Below are 11,611 nucleotides of genomic sequence, written 5' to 3' on the forward strand. Positions count from 1 at the left end.
CAAGATTGTGTGCCAATTCAAAGTTCTAGACTCATTTTACTGTTCGCATCACTTCTGCATAATCTTTCATTGATTGTATCAAAACCCACTTGTGTTGTAATCGTGAAATTTCAAACATTCAGAAGTGTGGCAATAAACTAGTATCATCAACTGCAGGCCTAAACCAAAAACTGTGCAATTTAAAAAAATTTCAGAATGATGTATTTTCATTCGAAACAATTGTATTCAGTCACTGTACAATTCCAGAAGAAGGTAAGAATTTTCAACACTCACAAAATTATACCAGTACGTGCTTTAGACACTTAGTTTATCTCATAGCAAATCATTTGTGGTTTATAGTTAAGACAGAATACATCACACGTAACTTTCATTGTATATCAATGCAAACGTTTGAGAATTTTTGAAAGCCACCAGTCCTTTCCATATCTATAAGCAAGTTTTAGCAAATCAGCATTTGTGATTTAGTTACTGTAGTGGATTTTGTAACACTGTTAGATTTATTTTTCCCTTGAAGAGGAATAGCTCTACAAATTAACTGAGTTTAGTAATAACTAACACCAGAACATTTTTGGAAACTAGTAATTTTTAGCACAGGTTTCTGTTAAACTGCTTCAGTTCTTATAGGAAATTAGCACCTTGCTAGCTAAACAGATTAAAAGGTAATCAATGGGCTTTAAGTTATTAGTTCACTGCCTTGTAATACACTGAAGCAGACACCACTGAATGCTGTTCCGAAACAAGACGAGTCAGTTGCCATTCCTAAGCAGCTGGAAATCTCCTCGACTAATATCAGATGACTGGCAGCTGCCAAGAGTCATACCATCCTCCCCCGTGGATCCTGTCTCTGCATAAAGTGCAGGATCTGTCGCTAACTCTCTACTTTACTGCAAGTTGTGTGTCAGTGGTAGACCTATAGGCATCCTGTACATGGTGGGTGGGGACCAGAGAGGACTCACGGTATTGTGCCAATCCACCTAACAAACAAGATCGAGGTGCTGTCTTTCACTGAAACAGACAGTAACACCACCTGTTTTGTCCACTAGCAGGAGGCAGCAAACAAGGCGAAGTCTGTTAATCGCCAGCAGTTCAAACGTACAGAGAATGATGGTACCCCTAAGGCAAATGGCAGCATGAGACTGGAAAGGACACCAGGTACTCTGTGTGCATACCAGGGGGCCTAATTCAACATTTTGAAGAGGCTATTCTGGGAGCCACTGAGGGAACAACCAATTGCAGATTGTAGCACACACTGGAACAAATGATGCCAGTCATCTAGGCTCTGAGGTCATTCTTGGCTCATTCCAGCGACTGGCAGAGAAGACCAACCTTGCACATGGAGCTTCAACAAAGCTCACAATTTGCAGCATTGTCCCAACTGATTGCGTCCCTCTGGTTCCGACTCAAGGAGGGACTGAACCAGATACTTTGAAGGTTCCATAACCAGCTAGGCTGAAACTTCCTGGACTTTTAGCATACTGTTGAGAGCTCTAGGTCCCCTAAATAGGACAGTACACATGAGGCTGCTACTCTAGTAGCTGACTAGGGTCCACACAGGTTTTTTTTTTTTTCAATTGGGAGACTCCATCCAATCCCAATAACAATAGCTGCTTCAATAAGTATCATTGTAAGATCAAAAGAAATGCCTCTCATAGTTGGAAGTACTAAAATCCTAATGGTAAACTGCCGACGCATTCGCAACCAAGTACCCAAATTTGAAGCTCTCATGAAAAGCAGCAAAGCTCACATAATACTAGGTACAGAAATCTGGCTGAAACCTGCGATTGACAGCAGTGAGTTTTTTGGGAAAAACTGAAGTGTATATCAAAAGGATAGGCAAATTGGAAATTGAGGTGGTGTATTTTCTGCAGCAGAAACTCAAATCCACTGAGGTAGAATCTGAAACTGCATATGAGATCGATTGGGCAAGACTCAGTATCAGGGATGGGCATAAAATGATAATTGGGTGATAAGATCCATCACTTGTCAACTGATGTAACGAACGTTTAGAGGAGACCTCGGTTCACTTGAATAAGTTCTCCAATCATACTATAATCAGTGAAGACTAATCAAATTGGAAAACAATTGGCAGTGGGAGTTTGAGACATCCTGTGGATGTTGACTAAATGCCTTCTCTGAAAACTGCCTAGAACAGATAAAAACCCCACTCATGATAGAAACTGATCTAATGGGGAAAGAAGAGACATGACATTTTAGAGGATGTTCACATGAAAACTTATCAGCAACTGAGATGCAGTTGTGACAAATCTGAGGAGGAAATGCTTGACAACATTAACTTCAAACAGCAGATCACAACCGACAGGGCTGAAATGGTAACATTGGTTAAATCTCAGGACGATACTTTGAATCTAATTGATAACTTAGAAAATCTCAAAAGACCGTTTAAGCAAGCAAGTTTCTGAAGCACAGAAAAGCACAACTTTATGAAACTGAATGCACAGTCCTAACTGATTTTACAGGAAACTTTACACATGTGGATCGAAATGAAATACAGGGGTACCACTGGGTCAAGGGCTATGCAACAGTGCAGAGATTTTAAAAATGAGAGATGAAGTTTGCAGTCCTTTAAGTTGCATTCTAAGTGACTACTTTGAGCACAACACTTCAGTTGGGCATGCTTTTCAAAAGTATGTAACACATTACATAAATAAAAATTGCCCAGGGTTGAGACACACCAACTTTTTAGGTGAAAATTGTAGTCAATACAAGAACAAAAAGAATTTTTCAAATCTTTGCACCCACAAAGTAGATTTCAAGTTGGAGATCAAATGGAACACTGTTTCTTGCCATTGTCTGGTGAATATGCATGCAATGGGAGTAGGAGGTACAACAAAATGTAAAGTGAGTAAAGCTAGACTACAAAAAATGAACACAGATCAAGTTCTTTAAGAAAACAAACACCTTTTGCAAGAATATTACAGGAGTTACCTACTCTAATCAAGAAGTGGTAGTTCATACAAAAAACATTTTAAAACCATGCAGCAATAAAAGGAAGAAGGCAATTCCACAAATTCCTTACCATTGCAGGAAACAAGTTTCATCTATGTAACATCAGAAACCAAAAGTTACAGGGATCATTGTGTCAGCACAATTTCAACACCAAATGACAGTGCCACGAGTGTGTGATTAACAATGGTGGCTTGCACAAGTTTAAACACTTAGTTTGGAAAACAATGTGTTTGTGCATTTTTACCATTCTGCTGGCCCCACATCATTTAACAATCTAGTAGTGACAGTTTGGATACCAATGAAAATCTTATTAAATAAGCTTTCAGGCTTTAACTAATCACAGCTACTGGAAGATCTCATTCTACCACACACTGAAGAAATAAGTGTCCTTAATGATTCCTAGGATTAGGAAGCACATCTCTAAAGCATGTTAATTGAACATATTTAAATTTGTTAAGATAATATAAATGTAGAGTTCAGTAATTTGTGTTTTTGCACTCCATTATCACACATGAATGAAGCAATAGCCACAAGATCAGTTTCTGTGTAATGCGAACTATTTCCTCACTTTCAAAAATTCATATTTTCATTCAGTCAAATACCAATGTTGAAATTTTTACAGTACAATTTTTATATTCAGTCCCACCAAACTCCCAAACTTAGGGCTTTTTCTAATTTCAAAACTTTATAAAAGATTAGGAAATCATTTGTATGTTCTTGCTCTATAAAAGGCTGTTCATTATATCTAACTGGAGAGAAAAATACAAACTGAAATAGTCCTTTATCATTAGGTCTAAAAGGTGAATTTTCTAAATTTTCAGTACCAAGCTCTAGAGGTATTTTAGCCAGATATTTTTGAATTTAGGGTATTTTGGATAATAATGTTGTAGAGGAGACTTTTCTAAAAACAATCGTGTCAACTGCAATGCTGTAACTTGGCCCAGTGCAGAGATTAAAATTAACATCAATGTCTCCAAATTTAAAAACTGTGGACTTACAAATAAAAATGGCCACCATTCAACACAGGTGCAAGGTAATTTTGTTATACTTGTTTCGAACTTCTCAATTACAGGGTAATCACATAAAACCAAAATATTTAAATATGGTCAAGCAACCAACTTATTTTTATTGGATCACCTCTCTTGAATCAATCCTTGGGGAGAAGTGGAAATCAGTGCAAAAAAGAAGCACTAGACTACCACATACGCAAATTACAAAATGTTAGAAACAATATGCAAGACCAGCTCAAACAGTTGTTTCCATTCAATAAACTAAACAAAAATTGGTAACTACGTAGTTTGAACACATACCAACATAAAATAACATTAACGATCACAATTACAGTTCTCTTTAAGGTGTTTCCATTGCAGTTGCTGCAGCACTTACTTCAGTATACTTTCCCTTCTCTTTCCCAAGTACTTTGTAATGTAAAGAATAAATGAGTTAATCACAATACTGAAATAAGATTTAGTGATTTATCTTTATTACTGTACTGTATGCAACAATAAATGTGGAAAACTGTCAATGACACCTCTTCAACATTAATTGTAAAATTTCCTTTATCAGATCACTATTTCACATTACTGAATGTGACCCCACACCAAATCAAAGGCAGAAAAACGTAAACATGGACATCACTATAAAATTTATAATGTCAACCAAAATCTATCAGAATGGCCAAAAATAAATGGACAAATTTAAAGAAATTAACTCCACATGTTCTTTGGAAATTTTTATTATTAACGATCACAATTACAGTTCTCTTCAAGATGTTTCCATTGCAGTTGCTGCAGCACTTTCTTCAGTATACTTTCCCTTCTCTTTCCCAAGAGCAGCCAATCTGCCCTTCGATCTCCTGTCTATTATCTTCTTTCGGTCCTTATCCATCTTTAGTTTCACAATTACTGTCTGGAGGAGGAAAAGACAATTTTAGACACTGCTCAGCTATGGAACATTTTTATAACACTGAAAGATTTGGTCAGAGCCTTAATTTTCGCCAGGAAGCAAACTGGCCAGAAGCATCAGCTACTCTTAGGAGTACCCTAAGAGCAACCAAACATCTTACTGGCCATATTTTGCTTCATCTGAGAATGGTTTAGATCATCATTCAGCAAAGTACAAAAATCAATGAATGTGAATACAGTAAGTAATGAAACAGTAAACAGAATGCAACTAAATTGCTAATTCCATTGAAATACAATGACAATAATTGCTCACTACATCAATCTTACGCAAATACGGCCACACTAACCTTTGATGGATGGATTCCTACATAGACACTGGCACCATTAGCCTTCTCTCTCTGAATCCTTTCAATATAAATTACAAACTTTTTCCTATAAACTTGGACAACTTTTCCCACCTGTTGTCCTTTGTAATGGCCTCTCACTACCTAAAGAAAGGAAAAGGTATTAAAATTTGTCTTTACATTAATTATGGTATCTACTGAGCAACACACACATTTAAATACATGCCAAGTACAATCAACAATGTGAGAACTGCATACATTCAGTATGTGTAAGCATGATAGTAAAGAAATGACTCTTTCAACACAGCCTTTGTAACAGGTATTTGAATTAAGCTTTATAATTCACTTATTCCAACACCTATACAAACTAACATACTGATTAGAAATAAAACCTCAGAGACCTTAACAGAAAAAAATGACTTTTGTATATATAAACATTAGTCAACAAAAGAATTTCAAGGAAACAAAGTAATTCATCGGTCACCATTGATATTCATAACCCTGAGTGATAAAGAGCTACTTTGAAAAATGTGTGCTTGCCTACCACTCAACATCTCGTTTATTAGTCAAACCATAATGTTATTGCACCTGAGAGTAAGGGCATTTCAGCCAGCTTATGATAAACAAGGACATGCTGAGCCACTTTATATATAAGCATAACTGCGTTTAAATCATTCACAATGTGATGTGTTTTCATCAGTCCCCAGTGCACTTTTTTACTGTCGCACCACCACGTTTCTGATAATACACATCGTGGTCACACAGTACTATTGTTCAATCAGAGGCCATCTGTTTTCAAACGGCTCTTGTTCTTCAAGTGATTTAGATGGTGATCGTACTTTGTTCAAGTTGCAATTTAATGATGTGTGTGCCATAATTAGTCTGGACCCAAAATTCTACACAATATACATTAAAACAGTTTTCATATCACTTTTTAGATGTCAAAGTTCAGGAAGTTTGTTCTGCAGTTTCATGTTGAAATTAACTTGCCTCATATCAGCATTGCTACAGGATGTATTTTGTGGAGCATCAATAATAGCAAAGTTACTCCTACATGTTATTTAAAACTATTCTTTTTGATGTGTATTAATCCTTTCTTACTATTTTGAGTAAACAAATAACTTTCAATTAATGCAGTCAGAACAACAATGTGGAAAAAGATTTTGAAATTCTTTGTTCACTTTTATCCTATAGTGAATTTTCCTATAGTGAACCTACAGCCTATATGTTTACTTTCCCTTACAATGGTCGTAAGTTTACCTTCGATCCTACAACCCAATGGTAGTGGAAGGGTTAATGAAGTTATAAACAGCTTCACCAAATAAATCTTACAGAACATTTACTATGATAGAACACTACAATCTGCCATTTACAGGTAACTTACAAGAAATTCAACTAAGCCAGATGACATCACAAAATTAAAATACGTCTTATGAACAAATTATTTTATTCCAAATTCCTGACTCACTTCAACTCATCAGCAACTTCCAAGTAAACATGCACAGCTCCAGCTCAAGTTCTACGACTGCACAGTGAAAGTTACACAGTGGACCTCACCCTTGAATTTTCATTGTTTAATGCAGAGTATACATAATAGGTTCGTTTGAGCAGTTACCAGAAAGCGCCAGACAACAGGCTGTAGTGGGCATGCGCAGCTACGATGGCGTAGGCAGCCCGTGCTTGGTGCTTGCTCTGCTCATACGCTTTGTCATATTTCTGGTGGGGCATCACGGGACCATGTGTAGCTGTGCCACTTGTGCAGCATGTTGTTGCGAGGACATACTGAGTTGAACTTAGAGCAATTGTTTTATCATATCCCACACAGATAAAGGATGCAAATAAGGAAGCAGTTCTTGGCAAAATATCATTTCAAAATTAGACTCCACAGCTCGAAGTACCATAAAATTGACATTTTTTATTAATTTGTACTCTGCAATATTGCTAAGTAGCATTTCCAACAGGTTTACATCTACATGGCACTGCAAGAAGCTAATAGGATGGAATGCAAATTACTTGCAACAAAAAAAAAGTGTTTCTTGTGTTGCTTACACCGGAATAAAGGACGATAAATTTCATGACTACTGTGAAAAAATTAACATGGTTGTCTGTGAGGCAAAGAAACTGCACAACTGACAGTTTATATTCTACTCTAAGAATAAATATGACGCCATGTGGGGAGTTAAAACGATAAAACATTGTATGCTGCCAGTCTAAAATTTAGCATAGAATGGCATTCTATAAATTTAAGACGTAAACACAAATTAAGAAATAACTTCAGGCCCAGAGGAAGTACCAGACAAGTGCCTTGTGATCGAAAAACACTTTCACAGAAGGCGGATCTATAAAATTCTGCTACAGCTGTCATATTTGAAACAAAATATTTAGTTCAAAACTACTGACAAAATTTGCCTACTTAGCTTCAAGTCAATGTTTACGTATGTCCGTACGTATATAGCATTAAGAGGTCTTTCAGTGTCATAAAAGGAACACGAAATCAGAGACTACTCCAGCAGCATCTGAATTTCATAAATCATACTAAAATGCTTCATTCCGCTCTAATTGCACATTTCTATGTCCAGATGGACTCTGAAGTACCTGATATTCAGCTTTTCATGTGGTTCTCGTGATACCAATTTTCTTGGATGTCCAGTGCTGTATTCTCATGTTTGGTTCTTTATTATGGTATAATGTCATTCGTCCCAGAAAATGAAAATTTGCACTTTAAACTGAACGAGGTTGAAAGTAGCCAATAGCGCGGAATGAAACTTCTTTTCAAATAAACGAACTGCCTCAGCGGAAAAAAAAAAACTGAGGCAAATTTCTCTATAAAACAGACAAATAGCTTCATGAAAACATTAATGGTTTATTGCTAGTAACATCAAAATATAAAATCAGAAAATTGAAACTACTAACTTATTTTGGTCTTTCATGGTTATGAGAATGTATATTAATTCACTTGATGGCTCCCGGCCACAGAAATCTGTTTTGTTTTCATTTGACGGAGTTGTAAATGAAGACACGAAACACATACACGGCCACGGGTCACGTGGGGACGGACCCCCCGCCACTATACCTCAGCTTGCTCTACACATGCGCAAATCTGGCAGCTTGGGCGCGCCAGGAAAATTCTTCCGGGTAGCTTCTGGCTACTTGTTGCTACCGCTCATACACCAAACAGCCACGCTCCAAGTAGCCAGAAGCGGGAGGAAGGCGCTGCTCATACGCGAATTCAGCTCTGCGCATGAGCCCGCTGGCAACTGCTCATACGAACCTAATAAGACTACTCACCAGAGGACTTGGTCATACTGTAACAGCTTTTAGCATTGACACTGCAGATTTTTATTATGAAAAGTGAGTTAAACACAGCACAAATGGACAGACTACACAACTGATCAATGTAATACAATGTTCACATACCCCCACTTATTGGCTTCTACTCCAATTACCTTACAACCTAACCTAGACCTCAGAGCTACAATACAGATCAGTCACAAGATTTTAAGAGGGCATCCACTAGCTGCATGACTGATCTGTGTCAAACAATTCGAGGACAAATGGCACACACTAACCGTTATACAAGTTAGGGTGTGTGCTTTTATAAAATGTTGTCCAAGAAATTGGGCCGTAACAGACAATGTTCAATGCATATGTCCTCTTCCAACAAAAGTTACCAGGAGTAAAATCACATGGTATTTTGCACAACTGGTTGTACCCTTATTTTGCATGCTGTCCTAACATGTAATACTCTGCCAATTTTATGAAGACCTCAACACCAATGTATTAGAAATTACAATTTACACGCAATCCCAATGTAAATCACTGCCCCCCCCCCCCCAAAAAAATAAAAGCTGCACACAAATTTCCAATGGTTCATGTGCAATTTGTAAATCAGCAGCAAGATTTCGACTTTACCATTAAAATTCATTTGCATATTTCCGTTATTCTGGTTATTCTTGTTATGTAGAAATTGCACAGCCTACTAGGCACAACAAGAAATACTAATGTGAAACATTGTGGCTGCAACTTACAAAACAGAAGTAATGAGAAAGTTAATGCCCCCGATTTCGATCCCACAAACCACAGCTATATAGACAGGTCGTATGATACTTTCTCATACCGTTGGAATTATTAATGACGATAATCAAAGCTTGTAAACAACCTAAACTATATGCCCCAATTAATGCTAGCAAAACTGATTAGTATGTTCACAGAAAGCATTAACCGTAAGAAATCCAAACGTATTGTTAGAATTAGCAACACAAACTGGTAAACACATCCTCCTGCAACTAAATTTCAACAAGGTGAGCTTATAGCAGGCAACAAATCATTACATTCATAAAGTTTTAAAATCAATGAGTTAAACATTACCTGTACTTCATCGTCTTTACGAATTGGCATCGTACGAACATTGTACTTTTGTCGAAGCTCTTTCGATAAGGGCGCAGACATCAAACGTCTTCTGATATGCGATGGTGCTGTAAAGTGCCTCTTACGATTCTTCCTACGCGACGACGACACCAACTTGTTCAGCTTCATGGTCTCCCCAGTACAGCTAAAAAATGAATTCATAATTTGACTATAAAAGTAATTTCTACTAGCAGGATTCTCTTTAGCTATGGAAAATCGTCAATTACACGATGAAGTATTAAAAAACGGGGAAAGCATGATTTTGCGGCTGTCTACGGTAACGTGCTTAATGTAACATGATCACGGCATGTATTTCACACTCACACGTAGTTTGTCACATTTGTAGAGATGCATATGAAATGTTCAAAAAATTTACACTAAACATGATTACCTAGGTAAAGCAAAATACCGTCAACAATGATGATTAAATACGATACGTATCACACATACTCAAAGCTTACAGTCTTACCTTAAACCTCCAGCCGAAAGGCCTTATCCCCCAGAAAACTTCCGGTTCTCATACACGTGTTGCCAACTGCGAAGCAAAGCTTTGCACAGATATGGTACAAAGTCAAAGATCTACAGTCGCCGACACCAGAGACAATATATTTGACTGGAAAGGTATTTGATGTTACAATTTTCTAATACTATCGCATCAACGATTACAGGTATTTTATTCAATATAATTATTTTATAACATTCAAAAAACGAGCGATGTTCGCAGTGGTTAGCAGTCTAGACCCGCATTCGGGAGGACGACGGTTCAAACCCGCTTCTGGCCATCCTGATTTAGGTCTTCCTTGATTTCCTTAAATCTCATCAGACAAATGCCAGGATGGTTCCTTTGAAAGAGCACGGCCGACTTCCTTCCCCATCCTTCCCTATACCGATGGGACTGATGAACATACTGTTTAGTCCCTTCCCACAAATCAACCAACCAGCCAACATTCTAAAATGTCTGTAAACGGTATTGACCTCTTGAATCACTTCCGACAAAAGTTTGTTCCACACGCAAAGATCTATATGCGCAAATGTCGGCACACATGTATGCCAATTCACATTGTCCGTCCCGCGTGCACGTCACGTCACGTCATGTCAAAATATTTCACAACGCATCTCAAACGACGGCGTTCCTAGAGGTCGTCAACGGATTGTTACGTCCCATTACGTCACGTCAACGTTTCTTAGGAAGAAAGTTTTGACGGTGTCACCGTCTGCTAATATCGGAAGGCAACCTATTTAAGCCGCGCTCACTCATGTTACAGTAGCTCATTTTGTTGAGCGCCTCAGAGAGAACCTGCAGAACGTCGTGAAGAAGTTTCGTGATCATACTATTGTAATAGGGGGAGACTTCAATCTACCAGGTATAGAATGGGATAGTCACACAATCAGAACTGGAGCCAGGGACAGAGACTCTTGTGACATTATCCTGACTGCCTTGTCCGAGAATTACTTCGAGCAGATAGTTAGAGAACCAACTCGTGAAGCAAACGTTTTAGACCTCATAGCAACAAATAGACCGGAACTTTTCGACTCCGTGACTGTAGAAGAGGGTATCAGTGATCATAAGTCAGTGGTTGCATCAATGACTACAAGTGTAATAAGAAATGCCAAGAAAGGAAGGAAAATATATTTGCTTAACAAGAGTGACAGGGCACAAATCGCAGAATATCTGAGTGACCACCATCAAACGTTCATTTCTGAGGAAGAGGATGTGGAACAAAAATGGAAAAAATTCAGAAACATCGTCCAGTACGCCTTAGATAAGTTCGTACCGACTAAGGTCCAAAGCGAGGGGAAAGATCCACCGTGGTATAACAATCATGTACGAAAGGTACTACGGAAACAAAGAAAGCTTCATCATAGGTTTAAGAGTAGTCGAATCATAGCTGATAAGGAAAAGCTGAACGAAGCGAAAAAGAGCGTAAAGAGAGCAATGAGAGAAGCATTCAACGAATTCGAACATAAAACATTGGCAAACAATCTAAA

The 11,611-nt window shown here is 37.8% G+C and overlaps 1 protein-coding gene across 4 annotated transcripts; it reads right to left on the minus strand.

The window, feature by feature from the left end:
- Positions 1-4,686: 4,686 nt before the first annotated feature.
- On the minus strand, positions 4,687-10,212 carry LOC124737527 (60S ribosomal protein L26). Of its 4 annotated transcripts, none has more exons than XM_047248599.1 (4): positions 10,092-10,212; positions 9,584-9,764; positions 5,219-5,359; positions 4,687-4,875 (listed from the first exon to the last, which is right to left on the minus strand). In XM_047248599.1, the coding sequence occupies exons 2-4, from the start codon at positions 9,749-9,751 to the stop codon at positions 4,732-4,734; spliced, it is 453 nt and encodes a 150-aa protein (XP_047104555.1). In that variant the 5' UTR covers positions 9,752-9,764; positions 10,092-10,212; the 3' UTR covers positions 4,687-4,731. The 4 variants fall into 4 exon arrangements, with proteins under 4 accessions (XP_047104555.1, XP_047104577.1, XP_047104569.1 ...); XM_047248621.1 differs by having other exon boundaries at positions 9,584-9,767; positions 10,092-10,191; XM_047248613.1 differs by having other exon boundaries at positions 10,014-10,098.
- Positions 10,213-11,611: the final 1,399 nt, after the last annotated feature.

This window comes from Schistocerca piceifrons, chromosome 1 (genome assembly GCF_021461385.2).
Source record: "Schistocerca piceifrons isolate TAMUIC-IGC-003096 chromosome 1, iqSchPice1.1, whole genome shotgun sequence".
Classification (NCBI taxonomy): Eukaryota; Metazoa; Arthropoda; class Insecta; order Orthoptera; family Acrididae; genus Schistocerca; species Schistocerca piceifrons.

Bases quoted from the DNA above. Each gene is read 5' to 3' on its own strand.
- LOC124737527 (XM_047248599.1), bottom strand. From the start codon at position 9,751: ATGAAGCTGAACAAGTTGGTGTCGTCGTCGCGTAGGAAGAATCGTAAG. The intron at 5,360-9,583 runs GTAATGTTTAAC...TCCTTTCTTTAG, and splicing joins GTAAAGACGATGAAGTACAG to GTAGTGAGAGGCCATTACAA. The intron at 4,876-5,218 runs GTTAGTGTGGCC...TTCCTCCTCCAG, and splicing joins TAGGAATCCATCCATCAAAG to ACAGTAATTGTGAAACTAAA.